At 47.9% G+C, this 15,751-nt stretch overlaps 2 protein-coding genes across 7 annotated transcripts in view; both read right to left on the bottom strand.

Annotated features, from left to right (window-relative positions):
• The window catches only part of MAPKAPK3 (MAPK activated protein kinase 3), a 129,084-nt gene extending 117,828 nt beyond the window's left edge, over positions 1-11,256 (bottom strand). For all 6 annotated transcript variants that reach the window (XM_082768311.1, XM_082768320.1, XM_082768316.1 and 3 more), the window contains exon 1: positions 11,120-11,256. The gene's annotated coding sequence lies outside the window, so the exon portion shown is untranslated. The remainder of the gene's footprint in view (positions 1-11,119) is intronic.
• An 862-nt stretch (positions 11,257-12,118) lies between these two features.
• HEMK1 (HemK methyltransferase 1, mitochondrial release factors N(5)-glutamine) overlaps positions 12,119-15,751 on the bottom strand; it is a 31,481-nt gene continuing 27,848 nt past the window's right edge. Inside the window, exons 9-11 of the mRNA XM_082768330.1 lie at positions 15,583-15,678; positions 13,668-13,781; positions 12,119-12,252 (exon numbers count right to left, since the gene is read on the bottom strand). Of these exons, the coding sequence (XP_082624456.1) occupies positions 12,210-12,252; positions 13,668-13,781; positions 15,583-15,678 (253 nt within the window). The 3' untranslated portion in view covers positions 12,119-12,209. The remainder of the gene's footprint in view (positions 12,253-13,667; positions 13,782-15,582; positions 15,679-15,751) is intronic.

A 15,751-nucleotide genomic window follows, 5' to 3' on the forward strand; every position in this document is an offset into this window, starting at 1 on the left:
CAAACAGGATCACCCTTTTTTATTTTGTACTTTTAAACATGGGCCAATTCTCCTCAGGCTTCCCTGCTAATGAATCACCAGTTCCCTGCTCATAGGCAAAATTCTTGCTGCCTTCATCACGCTGGGGGTTCCCTGTACCTTCTAGTGCCATGCACTGAGTTGTGATGTCTCCTGGACTGCAGCCTTTCTGTCTGGCCTTTCCAAAACCGCTTTCAGTATAAATCCGGACACATCAAAAATGGCACAGAGAATACAGATGGAGAACAGGCAAAGGCATTTTCATTCTTGCATAAAGAATCAATTTGGACATAGCTAAACCCAGAGCTTTGCTTAGGGAACAAAGAATTCCTCCATTCTCCAACCCTCAATCTAGCTCTGAACTGGTGCAAGCGGGGACATCTGTTGCCTTGTGGAAATGCAATTCAGATGAGCACACCCATGGGAACTCGGCCAGTGCTATTTCAGTGGCGTGGTTCCAGATGGTGCCCCCATACCCTGCCTTCACTCACACGCTGCTCCCAGATCTTTGCAGCAGTAACAGCCGTTAGGCTGCACAGCAGAAACCAGCTCACAAAACCCGCCTGTTCTACACTAACTCAAGAACTTAGACTCCTCTTTCCATCTCTATGTTCACAACAAAGCTGTCAGCATTTTTATTTCTGACTTCTGGACAGCTTAGCCTTCCCTGATACGTATGGGTTTCTTATCACTGGTACCACTAAGAAAAATACAAAGTCTTTAAACCGGTACAGCGGGGTGAACGTGGCAGCTACATCTTGCCAAAAGCAGACTAGTTTTGGCAACATAGTGCTAACTGTCTCACGCTTCTCTGCTGGCATACTTTACATCTACTAAAACTACTGCTGCCTGGCTTGTGTATGGGCTGCCATGAGAAATGACTGCGTTGCCACTGCAGTCCTTTGCCACGCCACAGCCCAGACCTGCTCTTCCACCCTGGATGCTATTCTCAAACCAAACATTTGCTTAAAACAAACAAGCAAGCTGCTGCTACAGTGTCAGGTTGTTTTAACTGTATGGCACAACAGCTGCATGGATTTGAAAGTTTTCACCTATGCGGCGAGCCAGGCTCCAGTTTGGTTCCCTGGCCTGTCGCTTCTCACCATTACCTGCAGCGCTGACTGCTGAGCCAGCCCCAGAAACATTTTCCTCCACCGGGGCAGCAAAGAGCCACCCACTGGGCACCAAATCATGATGCAAAGCACGGCAGGAAAGGACACATCTGATCCCTCAGTTTTGCAGCCTCCCGGTCCTGTGCACGATGCTCCCCTGCTGCGGCCATCTCGTGGTTCTTTGGAAGACATTTGTGTTGCTTGTTTGGGCAGCTCCTTGGAAAAGAGAAAGAGGCATGACTCTGGTTGTCCACTACGGGAGGGAGCTGGGGCTGGCCCAGCAGGCAGAGCGTGCTGTCCTCTCCCCGTGCGAGGGGCAGCGCAGAAGCAGCTGTTTGAACAGCACATGCCTGTGTGGGAGCCAGGCAAGGGCAGCTCCTGCAAAGGAGGTTTTTAGGACTTCCACTGCAGCGACTTGGATTTAAGTCCTAGTAAGAAAGCTCCGCGTCTTCTGTACTCACAGTGCAAAGAGGCATAACCAACAGTCAGTGCCCTCGCTGGCACAGGGAGACAGATAGCAAAAAAAACCCACCAAACATATTGTCAAGAAGAGAATCTCTTAGCAATAGATTAGTTTGGTTTTGGAAAGAGCATTGATTTTGATAAAGAGTTCCTGCCAAGGCTACTTGGAACAGCTTTGTTTCTGGCAGTCCAGAAGCTTTATTTCAGAACTTCCAAATTGTATGTATTTTATCTTAAAGCTTTTTATCCCTCATACATCATTTACTGCCTTGCCCTAACATGACAGTAGTGGTGAAATATTACATCATTTTTTAGATGATTAAGATGAATCACATTGTGCTGCAGAACAAAACGTTACTTGCTTTCTTAGATGGAAGTCATTCCTGGGTGTTGTAATGGCACTGCCAAACTTTCATTATATTGCAAACAAAGGACTTCCTGTTCTACAGAATAAGATAAGATGTTTCAGTCCATATTAAGTAGCAGCTGATCTTATCGATTAAAAAAACCCACAACTGCCTACTGTGTTTTCTTATATAATATACGTACTGTGATCTACTACTAGTGTTTACTTAGCAAATCAGCAGTAAGCATAAGAACTTTAAAAGCACGTAATTCAAAATGAAAATTCAGAAATCCCAGAGCAAGACATTTCTAAAATCAAAATCTGGGACACAGTGTCCTCATAGGAAATTTTAAAAATAAACTATTTAATTCTGATTAAAGAGGGGAAAAAAAAAAAAAGAACAAACAAGCTTTACAGTGTCAGAACTTCCCAGGAAATGGCAGTTCTGAGTTAGGGTAATGCGTGCTAATTCTGAGAAGCCCGAGCAGGATTTTTTTTGCTAGGGACGAAGTCCAAGAGGATCAGGACGGAGGGAATTCTGCAGGGACCCACGGTACAAACAGCGAGGTTACGGGAGGTCAGGCGCAGCTGGGTGTGAGCGCTCCAGGGCTAAGCAGAGCTTTGGTGGAGGAGCACTGAGCTGCCCGATTAGACGAGCACGGAAAAAGGGCGCTGCCCTCTCTCTTCTGCCCACTGTCTCCAGAAAAGCAGCAGGTCAGCCCTTGAGGGAGAAGTGTCACGCTCCCGCGGGGAGCACGCTGGCACCCATAAATGGATGCTCAAGGCTTTACGCTGAGCGCCCACACGGATTTCTTCACCACGCAGATACCTCCTAGAGGGGTGCTCAGGAACAAGCGTGTCAGCAGCAGCAGGATGGTGCCTCCCAGGTGCTTCTTGCTTTTCCAAATTTGGCCTGAGCAGAAGAGGGTGCTAGCAAGCACCAGCCATGGCAAAGACGGCGGATTTCAAGCAGTTACTTTGCAGTCAGGATAACTGCGTCAGCCAGACATGTTCATCTTTTAATTTTCGTGCCCGTGACTCATGACTTTCCATGCTTATGACCTATCCTGGCCTCAATCCTGGCCCTACTTAGTAACAAAGTTACTTAATTACTAAATTAAGTAATTTATTTAATACTTAACTAATTTCATTATCCATTTTTTTAGCAGATACAAAGGCAACCTGGCCAAAGACAAGATTTTCACTCTCGAAGTATTTATGTCCCTTTTATTTCCCACATAGGCAATGATGCGTGGAAAATCTGAAATAAATGAATAAACACCTCCACAATCTTGGCTTTGTTGCTGGTCAATAAGGAATACAGGCAATCCTTGAAGTAAGACAAATGATATATTTGCTAGGCTTATGGAGCTTAACCGTGGAGTTTATTGCCCAATTCAGGATCCGCATCACGTACGCGTGTGCACGCGCGTTGCTGAGGCGGAAAAAGTTCGGACACTGAACAAAGGGCTACTGTCTGCTGACACACGAGACAAAAAACTCACCGACCTGGAAGCTAAAGTACAAAAAACACTTGCAGCTTGAGTGCCCCCTGCCCATACACATTAAACGAAGAAGCCTTGTTTGAGCCAAGGATATCCTTAATCTGCTGTTCTTAGGCAAGCAAAGCACATGGCAGCAGCATGACTCCCACCCCAGCAAACCCCCTCAGCAGCAAAATCACACGAAGGGCAACGCAGGACTAAACTGCCTTGTAGAAGACGATTTTTCTGTCACAAGCCTATTCCAAATTATCTAGCAGAAAGAAACTTGTCCATGGAAGCCAACATTGTTGGCCGGGGGAGAGTTACACAACACCAGAAGATACTGGCAGGGGAAAAGAGCACTGAAAACTCGGAGAGATGGAGCAACCTGTGAGAAAAGCTTTTAAGCACTACAGCAATGCAAATGCACCATGACCTCAGAGGAACCATGGTTCAGAGGACTTCAGGGAAGCAGCAAGCTCAAAGTCAGGAGGGATAGTGAGAAGGTCACCCCCAGATGAGTGGCAGAGCAACGTGGAAAGGGAGAAAAGACGTATCAGCTTAGCAGCCCGCAGTCCCTGGAAAGGCTTAAATCAACAAGGCGACGCTTGTTTCACGGAATACCAAGGCTGCGTGTCACCAGGTGACCAAATTCAACCCAAGTGGAGCACATGGGATGACTTCACTGAGGTCAGCTCTCACCGCCTACTCTGGATTTAGAGCTGGAACACCAAAGCACTACACAGACCTAAGCCATTAATCATAAGCCAAACACCAGGCCAGAAGTTTTGTAATATTTCAAACCTTTCTCAACAACCCAAGCAATTGTGCTCATGAGCTAGACAGTCTTGGATGAGTGTTTCAGACAAAGTGAGGGCTTTGCCATCAGAAGGCACCCTTCTGCCAGCTCTGCTGAGCACTACTTTGGTAGTGGCTCAGACTGCCAGGTTCAGGACCCAAATTGATAGCAGGCACAGTGTGCCCCACAGTGCCCGTGCTATTGCTTGTATTCAAAACACAGGAGACAAGCTAGCCATCGAGGAAAAAAGAGACAGAGCAGATAAGCAGCTACAATGACGTACACCAACTAACCAAGCGGAAATCAAAATCTCCCACGTAAGAACTGCTCAAGACATCCCACTAAAACGTTCTGTCTCCCATGCACTCATACCTAACATTGCAACTGGTGTTTACTGAAACTCAGGCTGGTGGCAGTTTCCTGAATCACACAGAGCAGAGCTCTGCTTCAATGGCATGAGGCTCCCCAGCGCTGTGCTCCATTCACTGTTGCTTGCCCACCCCCTGTGGTCCACCACAAAGCCACCCACCCTGCAGGGGGGCTCTGTTCACTCTGCAGCACATGCATTACGTAGAGATGCTCAGAGTCTGCCTCCTGTACACAACTTGTACGTTACAGACACTCGGCCCCACGCTTCTGCTCATCATTTCATAGTGGTAGAGCAGGAATGTGGCAGCACAGGCCATCCCTCCTAAAAGTCCCGGCTTTGTTCTAACACACCCTTTCTCAAGAATCTTGTCTTCTCTAGAGAAGCCTCCTACAGTGGCTTGGTCACCACTCCCTCCTCCTCCTCGCCCATCACATCTAGCATTCACGCATGTCCAGCTCATGCAGTATTTAGCAATGTTTAGCAATGGCTCTGCCAGTGATACAAACCATGAAAATTGCCCTCATGCCAGATTTCAAGACTGAGGCTCTCCAAATCAAACATTTTTTTCCAGCCAGACTCTCCTATCTTCATGCAGAGAGAGGAAATAGCAGTAACTGCTTCCTACTCTCGAGGCACTACCAGCCTCCCAGCTGACAGCTTGGATGCCCGTACTGTTTACAAGAGGACCAGGACCAGTAGAGTGAGAAATGAGTACAGTTAGGTTCCCAGAACTACTATTAGAGCATTTGAGCTCTTTCTCTTCCATGGCTCCTCTTCCTTTGCTGTGTCTCAGTTTATTGCCACTGTGTTGGCTCTGGATACTTAGATGGCAAACCCGTCTTTATCATGCTGTAAATTGCAGCCTGGAGCTGAGAATGCCCTCACTGTCTCCTGATGCTCCCTGCCACGGGCAGGAATCTCAGAACATCCCAGCTGTCACAAGGAAGTACGAAGCCCAAGACTACTCATGGAAGCTGAAACCAAAGAAGATGCCTTAATGGGATGAGGTACTTTGTTCCCCAAGCAGCAGCTTGTTCACTGGGTGTAGTTTGAAGGCTTTCTGTCCTGCGGTAACCTCGCTCATGTACCAACTTTTATCATCGTAACACTGACTGGGCAGCTGCAACTGAAATGACTTCTTTTTGATGCCCCCTCTCTCCAAGATAGCATGAGCACTCAAGACACAGAAAAGAGACCATTTAGGTTTGCTGGTGAAGGGAGAAGGAAAAGAAAATCTTTAAATTGCAACTTCTAGCTCTAAAGTTACAGTTCTGACATCAGCCATGTAAGGAAGATGAACCATGGAGACCACAGCACGTGGCTGCACTTCTCTCCACCCGTTGGCAGTAACAACATATTCAGTGCTCATGCAAAAAGCTCCGCTGGCTCTTGCGAACAGGATGCAGACCCAACTTTCTCAGCACCCTGCAGCGGGCCTGCTTGCCTGTGCATCACGCTCTCATTACACTCACAGATGAACTTGTTGCAGAAAAATCTAGCATTGGTACTTTGGCTTACTTCCTTGCCCTTTGGTTTTGCACTGGCATCACTAAAAATGAGCGAAACAAACTGAATTTATTGTGCTGTGCCATGGTGGTGTGCCCTGCCACCAAGCAGCAGATGAAACAGATGCAACTTTCATCAAAGTTGGCTCTTTCTTTGCCTGGGTATGATTGAGGAGGGTACCACAGGACAGGCTCAGTCCTTTCTACAGCAACTGACTACCCCACAGCCTCTATACAAGGCACCCTTACAATACACTGAGACAGTAAAACGATCTTATGCCAACTGCAACAGCAGGGAGCAGCGTTTGCAATAATACGCCCAAAGTCACACAGCAGGGATCCGAATCCTGTTTTGGCAAATCCTAGTGCAGGCCTGAAACACTGCCATGTTTCTGGCAAACAGAGGTAAACTTCCCAGGGTGAGCAACGTGGAACAACAACTTGTTTGTGTCTGACCGGGTAAGAGTGGATGCAGAAGAGAATGCAAACGAGACCTGCTTTGGGGCAGAGCTGGAATTACTTGGGCGTTGCTCATGGGCAGGAACTGATGCCACCAAGTTCCTCCTTCCTTGTCATCCCAACCCACTCTGTCCCCACACTGAAATCCACAGGCAGGGGCATTTTCTTCTTCAGGTCTGAGGGAAAGAAATCTATGGGAATTTACTCAGAGAGACACCCGTCCAAGAACATCTGATTTTGCAAGTGCTCCAGTGCATTTGCACACACCATATCACCCAAAGGCCTGTTCCCAGATCCCAGCCCAGGAGGAAAACCATCACAGCATTTATTTCAGCATTGCCCTGCACAGTTCACATAGGTTAGCACAATCACACCTTTTATAGCATGATCCTTGGTCTGCTCCATTCCTCTACCTAGGGATTAACACGAATCTTACATACTGTCTCTGGAGGGGACCAATAACTTGCACTGAGGTGAGTAGGCAATAGAGCAAACTGCTCATACTTCTGTTTCGCCAGACGCACCATGGTAGTGACAGGTGAGACCAGACTGAGCAGGGGCAGAGACCACAGAATCACAGAATGACTCAGGTTGGAAGGGACCTTAAAGACCATCCAACCTCACGCCCCCTGCCATAGGCAGGGACGCCACCCACCAGATCAGGTTGGCCAAGGCCCCACCCAGCCTGGCCTAGAGCACCTCCAGGGATGGGGCAGCCACAGCTCCTCTGGGCAGCCTGTGCCAGCACCTCACTGCTCCTGCTGAATTTCCTCCTAACGTCTAGGCTAAACCTATCCTATTTTAGTTTAAAACCATTCCCCCTTGTGCTATCATTATCTACTCTAGTAGAGTTCCATCTCCATCCTTTTTATAAGACCCCTTTAAGTACTGAAAGGCCGCAATGAGGTCTCCCTTAGTGAGGGAGCCTTCTCTTCTCCAGACACAACCCCCAAGCCCTTTCTGCAGGGCTGCTCGCAGTGAGATCTTCTCCCAGCCTGTCCTCATGTGTGGGATTGCCCCAACCCAGGTGCAGCACCTTGCACCACGCAGGTCAGCATCCTGCAAGACACCGCCACCTGCTTACAGGCACACTTCCAGAAGTCCCCCAGCCTGCAGGGCGAGTACTGCCAGCAGTTACATTCTGAAGCCCGGGCTCATCAGCCTAAGCCCAACTGGCACAGTCAAAGAAGCAACTGCAAGGTAGGAGCGAGCCAGTTACAGGGCTGATTCTGCAACTACTGCACGCTGTTAGCACATCCTTGAGGTTACAGTAGCTAATGCTACCTGTCCCAAATCTCAGCAGCTGAATGCTGAGTGTGATTTGGCCGTGATCCCAGTGCTGCGGGGCGGTAGTGTGTAAATAGCCTACTGTGCTCACCAGGGACTGGATGGACCATGCTGAGACTTGCAAGCAGCTGCCAGGCAGAAAAAAGCAGAGAAGGGCTGCGACATGACCCTCCACAGGCAGCAGGAACAGCTGAAGCTTCAGACACTTCACTAAAAGCATATCAAAACATCTGTGGAAGAGGCAATAGGCTGGAGAAACTTGATAAAGTCTTTCTGAGTATCTCATCATCATCTCAACTGTGAGAGAGAAGCCTTCTCTCACTGGGTGTTTGTCCCTCTGGATGTAACCCTGAGCAAGAAAAAGAACAACAACAAAAAAAGTGTTTTTTTAATAAACTTAAATACAGCTTTTGAAAACTTGCCCAGGCAAACAAAACGTTAATGCAAGTTTTGGCCTGGTCTTCACTGCTTGGGAAATAATTCCTCCCCCTCAATAACATAAGCTGTAGCAGCTCTATTGTTCCAGTCACCACAGGCACAAGCATCTCCTTCAGCATGTCCAAAGGAAGCTACCCTTCAGCACACCCTGTGCTCCTTTGTCTCTCAAGCAGGGAGGGAAGGGTGTGCAAGAGGTCCACAAAACCAACAATATATTGGTGCTTCCTCAGAAACACAAATTGTGAGGAAGCATGAGAACAGACTAACCCATGGAAGCTGCTCTAAGGAAAGAGCCAGCTGTTCTACGCCTCAGGACAAGAGAAGTAGTACCCAGCTTCAAGGGCAGTAAGGAAGAACAAGTGCTAAGGACACCTGGCCAGCTGTAAGAACAATGAAGCAAGAGAACAACTTGTGTGCAAAATTCCTGATCGTCATTAGAAGCCTTTTAGATCAGGTTGGGCAAACCTGTTTGATGTAAGCCAAGCCTATCCTTTTGGACAAGGAGTTATGGTAGGTGAATGTCAAGCTCTCTCCCAACCCATTCTGGAACATGGCTCGGTGTCACAGATCTGGGTGCTTGCCAGTAATCCACACACACTCAGTCATCAGGGTCCCCAGAGACCGATTTGTTGTGCTGCCTTGGCTGAGTCACTCTGTGTCCACCAGTTCCTCACCTGGGAAGGTGGGAGCCCCATCCCTGCTGCATCTTCTCTCGACTGGGAGCACTGCAGGGATAAACGTTTCTTAGGCTCTATGGTCCTCAGAAAGTCCCTTTCCTTCTGAGTGGAAGCCTGAAAACACAGGTGGAGCTTGCACTTCAGGGTACTTGGAAATTACACTGGAACAAAAACACGGATTGTCCCAAAACATGGATTAATATAGCCCTGAGGGGACCATGTCACAGCCACGAGATCCCCCCCCAACTTCCCCACAGCAGCCCCACGCTGAAGCATGGGGAGGTTAAAGCCCCACTTTGCAGCTGCACCTATGGGGAAGCCCTCTCCTGACCCAGGTTCTCACTCGGGGACCACACATTGCCACGCTGCCAGCAGACACACGCTGTGCTGGGGACGCCAGTGGCAAGACTGCTCTCCATCCACCACGGACACAGCCTGGCTGGGACCACAGCACCATCTGCAGGGCTCTGCCAAACACCGAGCTGCTACCAACTCCTGAGGGAAGGCCAGTGGGATCCTTCCTAGGAGATACTTGGCAATGGTTTTGCTCCAGAAATACGCACCTGAGCACACACAACCACACTCTTCAAGGTCCTGCAGGAAAACAAAGCCTCTCTGAAAGCACCACCTCAGAAACAAATCACTTGTTTGATCCAGTTCCACAGACCCACTAAGGTCCCAGAAAATTGAATGCATTTGGATACTGGATTACGTAAAATGTCGACAGCAGCGTCAGCCTTGGGTGCCTTCAGGGAGCGACTGCAGCGCTGCAGAGCGCCCACGTGCACAGGGCACTGCTGGCAGCAGCAGGGCCCCGCGCTCGCAGCCAGAGCTGACACAGACACGGTCAGTGCGAGGGCACTGGGAGCCCTGTGGTTTCTTAAAACTACCACATCAATGGCACTTTGCAGAGCTTCTGTACCAAAACGAGCCTGGGCCAACATGTGTAAAGCGCTGAAGAACATGCTGTACTACACCAGCACATTCCCTCGGATGTGAGTCTGACAAATAAATCCCGCCTCTTGGGAGGAAGAACAATTTTTCTCCGTTCTTGCCTTTATGAGAAGGTCTGCAGCACCATGTGATGTCCCGAGATGGGTAACCACTATGCAGCGCAAACCCACAGAAATGCAAGCATTTTTCTTATTGTTTTAGCTATAAATACAGGAATTTAACACTTGTCCTACTGGACTAGACCAAGAGTCCATCTCAGGGACAGTGTCCTGCTCTGTGCTCTGGTGAGTGACTGCTTCTGAGGAAAGGCAAGGCTGCTTTCTGCAGCTCAGCCACCAGCCCTCAGAGGGGCACCTAACCCTGGCCCGCTGCAGGGAAGCGGCCTACGCCTTGACGAACGCACCATGATGCCATTTGATGCTCTCATAAGCCAGTACATCATCCAGCTTTTAAAGAGCCCTGTGCTTCTTTTCTCTGCTTTTCATAAAGAAACACTATCAATGTTAAGATTAAATCAGGGCACGCTGTTTTAAAAATCAAATTTAAAGACCTATGTCCAACAAACTGAGCTAAAGAATATGACTAATCCATTGTTGTTATTATTTATGAGAAAACACAATACCTGTTTGACTACAATTTGTACTCACTGCTGCCAGAAGTCAACCGTGCTGAAATTTTATTTCCAAACCTAAGATCAAGTGCACTTTAACTGAACCTTTTATTTTCTGCCCTTTCCTCCATCTCCTCTACTACAATTCACCAGGGCAGTGAGGGCTTATAACTTCAAGTAAGGAGTGTGTAGTGCTACAGGCAGACTCCTGGGGTGAACGGAGTGGTGGGATGGGGTGAAGGGTCAGTCTGTGAGCTGAACGGTAAAAACCCAGAGGGCAAGGAGAGGATCTAAGTAGAAACCCAGGCACTGGTACATCAGAAGGATGTACCTGTGAAAAAGCAGGGCGAAGGCTCCAGCATTCTGAAATGAATGAAATTGTGGAGAGCAGCAAAGGTAGGAGGGAAAGGGACTTGAAAAGCCCTCTGAATCTGCTGCCACCTTCCAAGCAGATGCCAAGTTCATTGATGCAGTACCTACCATTTCTGGCTATGCACTCCCAGTTCAGCATGCACAGATGGCCTGATGGCACATCCGTGGCACACCCAGACTGCAAAAGTCACTGTCTGGGCACTTCTATTCCCTACCACATGCTCACCTCCACTGGCCCGGCAAGTGCTTCCATTCAGACTGATCCAGGTCTTTCGATTTGTTTTCTTTCCTTCTTTCTCTGGCTAGCTATGGTCAAGAAGGGAACCTGCAACACTAGAAACAATAGCAACAGGCAGCAGCTTGGATTTAATCTTTTCAGCATTTATAATGTCATGATCTTGACTGTTCATTTCAGAGACTTCTCTCAGTGTTGTTGCAGGCAGCCCTACTCTGAGTCATTCTTCCCGGACAAAGAAACAGACCTCAGTTATTCCCATGGCTGTCAAGAGACTGGGTCCTACTCCAAACTTAGCCTGTTGTCTTCTCACCTCACTTTTTTTTTTTTTTTGACTTCATCTCTGAAACTGGAGTAGTGATTCTGGCCTTCTCTGTAGTCTCACATTTAAAAACGTTACATGGAATTTAAGCTTTACTATCAGAAGCAATGTACAGATCCCAGATGTTTATTCATACCCACTAGCACGTTTGAAAGCATCATTTCACAGCACTTCTTGTAAGACTAAGTTTAACGTGTACACAGCACTATCTTTAGTACAGTGGTTTGATTCTTTCTGGCAGCATCCACGGAGTGTCAGGTGCTGTTGATTCAGATGGCTTTAGCCAACACCAGCAGAGCTCCTTCCTGTAGAGCCAGTGACCTATGTAGCCAGGAATACAGAGTGAAAACATGTATGATAGGAAGAGATGCTTTGTCAGCTGTGGCCCACAACTGTCCAAATAAAGGGCTTCTCCCTTCTACTCCAAACAAGCAGATTCCGAAGGAAGGGGCAGACTGATCCATAGATCAACCAATCCAGTCATATTCTTTCAAAGTTTACCTCAAGGTTAAATAAGGTAAAAAAAAAAATAAAATCCTTCCAGGTTAAGTGGGTGATCTGACGTGTTGAGAAAGTGTATTTTTGATGTATTTCTTTGAAATTTGCAATGAAATACCTGGAGCTGTGAACTCTTCCATATTGGTCCTGAGATTAGTAAGTCACTTCAGCAGAATAAACTAGAGTCACATGTAGATCTCTGAAGAAGATGAAACACTTAAATACTCTGTTGAACCTCTGAAATTCAAGATGAAGTCTGTATTAGGAAATGAGGGGTCTGTCACTGCATGGAGAGATCAGTGCACTGGAAAACAAAGTGAAGATTCTTGTAGTTTTCAACAAGCCATTCAATTCAGCAGGGCTCAACAGCAAAAAGCACACTGCAAGGAATGTTATGTCCAGCACTATTGTCATCTGCTTTGTTTTTGGATGTGCAGGAACCTAGGCCTGTGGGGGAAAGAATGAGCAGAACTAAGTCTTGCTAGGGAGAATATGGTTACAATTCCATCACATCAAAGCAGCATTTTTCCAGTGGCGGTAATTTCACCAGAGCCAGTCACCTTATCAGAAACATTTACCTGTGTCAGGATTTCTGACTCGAACACTTCCCAGGTTATCTCAGGACATAAAGTTGAGATATTTGGAGCCCACCCTCTTTAAGATCTTTATGGACGACTTGGATGACGGAATTGGGTGCACCCTCAGTAAGCTTGCAGACAACACCAAGTTGGGGAAAGTATCGATCTGCCAGAGGGTGGGAAGGCCCCGCAGAGGGACCTGGGCAGGATGGGTTGATGGGCAGAGGGCAATGGGATGAGGTTCAACACGGCCAAGTGCTGGGTCCTGCACTTTGGCCACAACAACCCCATGCAGCGCTACAGGCTGGGGGCAGAGTGGCTGGAAAGCTGTGCAGAGGAAAAGGATCTGAGGGTGCTGGTCAATGCTTGCCTGAACACGAGCCAGCAGTGTGCCCAGGTGGCCAAGAAGGCCAACGGCATCCTGGCTGTGTCAGGCGTAGTGCAGCCAGCACACCAGGGAGGTGATCGTCCCCCTGGGCCCTGCTCTGGTGAGGCCGCCCCTCGAGTGCTGGGTTCAGCTTTGGGCCCCTCACTCCCAGAAGGACATCGAGGCCCTGGAGCGTGGCCAGAGCAGGGCTGCGAAGCTGCTGCAGGGCCTGGGACACAAGTCCTGTGGGGAGCGGCTGAGGGCACTGGGGGTGTTTGGTCTGGAGAAGAGGAGACTCAGGGCAGACCTCATTGCTCTCTGCAACCACCTGAAAGGAAGGTGTGGGGAGCTGGGGGTCGGCCTCTTCTCACAGGTACCCAGTGACAGGACGAGGGGGAATGGCCTCAAGTTGTGCCAGGGGAGATTCAGGTTGGAGATGAGGAGACATTTCTGCTCAGAAAGAGCAGTCAGGCATTGGGACGGGTTGCCCAGGGAGGTGGTGGAGTCACCGTCCCTGGGGGTGTTCAAGGAAAGGTTGGACGTGGTGCTTGGGGACAGGGTTTAGTGGGTGACACTGGTGGTAGGGGGATGGAAGACCTTCAGGATCATCTGGTCCAACCAACCTTAATGATTCTGTGATTTTATTAAAGGCTGGCTTCAGCTGCTGACTTTCTCTTGCTGTGTTCCACTCAACATATCAGAGTACAGGAATCCAATCTACTCATGACACAGACCAACACTTGAATCAAAACTTTGAAGGTAAAACTAACTCACTTGCCACAGAAGTCCTTGTGAACAGCACGAAGGGTGAGTAGTAAGTCCGGGTGTGCCTGTAGCCAGTTCTCCACCATATCTGGGTGTCTGGGATCAACTTCCAGAAACACGCTTCTGAAAGGACATACATAGGAGTAGGAAGTGGGGAGATGCACATATTTAGGTTGCTCAGATGATAAAAATTAAGATCTTTCCTGGAAGATTCCTATGAGTGCAGGAAATGAGAAGGTCAAAACACTGCAAACCAACAATCTTAAAACAGATTGAAATTGTCCATATAAGGTGCAGCTTCCAACTGCCTCCTTCAGGGGGACAAAAGGTTGATCTTAAGGGAAGCTTTCATGGTACTCCTCTACGTGAGCAGTTAAACCCTGGTACTAAGATCTAAGGATCCCTTTTGAACCTCATGTGGGAATGCCACCAGCTCTGTCTTTCTGAGGCCCACAAGGATTTAAAGTGGAGCAGGATGCTGAGAAAGAGCCAGAACAAAAATTTTATGATGCAAATGCATGAATACTCAATACTGGACTGGCACCTCGTTGTATAAATGGGGTGACATTAGGTCCCTGTAGTGAGAGTCAAATACAAGTCAGTATACACATTTTCCCCATAGTAAATATCTCCGTAGATCAGTTACGAAAACACCACGAGGATTCAGGCCATACAGCCCTGCACACAGGACAGTACAAAGGAGAGTGCAACAGGAACGATGGAACTTGTCAGACAGCCTCAGGTAACGCACCAGGACGTGGCTTCACATTGGAGGGCTATTTCCATGTTTGCTGCAGCTGGGCTTTGTGACACTGCCATTTATGAGTCTCTGCTCCCACAACAAGGCAGAATCCCCCTTGCTTACAGGCCCGTGGAAATGGATTCCAGCCTCTGACAGTGCAGCAGGATACAAGTTTCACAGGCAAAGGACAGAGGCCAAGCCCCAGCCAGACACTCTCCCGGGAATTCCTGAAACAACCCACACTGAACACTCCCTATTAATTCACCAAACTAATTACTAGCTGGGTGTGGTTCTCATTCCTGACCTTAAAAAACTTGGACCCCTCAAATAGGAGCTCCACCTTATAAAACAAGCAAAAAGGAAGTAGGAAAAAAATTCTAACAACCAACCCCACAGGAAACGGGGTTCCCGTCTGTTGCTGGGAAGCCCTGGGGAGCATCTCCTGCTCTTGTGGTCATACAAACCATAAGCAATGAATTATTCTCAGTACGCCTCTCGATACTCCTGTTCCTCTTCTCAAAACAGCAGATTTTCAATGTCCTCTCCTATGCTAACCAAAAGGTGAGGAATTTTCAACAGGATATGGGAATGTGCCGACACAAGACATTTGGGCATCAGCCAGTCCATGCTGAGGCACAAAATGGATCCTACGTAGTAAATAGAAATAACCAGCCACAAGAATTCACAGTGAAGAAATCTAACATTTAAGAAGTTATCCCTGGCTGATTACCGTCATTCTCCCAGGATATTCAGCATTGCATCCCGGCACAACATACAAGTTTCCCCTAAAGAAAGGGTGGGAGGGAAATAGAGATCTACACCCATCCTCACAGAGCTCTGTATTGCTTCTCCCTCCATCAATTATTCTGCGTAAGTAAGCTTCCTTTTTTTGTGCTCCTTCTTACTCTGTTGCTCTCTTTCATGTTCCTTCTGTTAGTGCTTTAACCTTTAAAGATTCTCACTTCACTAATGACTACGAAACATCATCACTAGTCAAGGAAGGCCTGTATCCCTGTATTAACCAGGCTGATTTTAAGCTGATTTTGCTTATATGCTTTAACTGCTATTACTAGATGGCATTTTTGCAATTATTTTCCCTTCTGTATCTCCCTGTATGAAACACAAATGGCAGTTATAGAAATGGACAGAAGACATGAAACTTAGAAAGACAACTGTACTTACCCAGAATCCTTCAGAAGAGAAGGAGCCAGAGCCAGAATTGTTTTGATAACTCTCATCCCATCAGCTCCTCCATCCAGTGCACCAAGGTCCTCATAGCTAGGGATTGGGAACAAGACAACATTACCACGTGGCACGAGCCATGCCACTGAGCCACTGCCTGACACCACAG

Source organism: Aythya marila, assembly GCF_965140915.1.
Source record: "Aythya marila genome assembly, chromosome: 10".
Classification (NCBI taxonomy): domain Eukaryota; kingdom Metazoa; phylum Chordata; class Aves; order Anseriformes; family Anatidae; genus Aythya; species Aythya marila.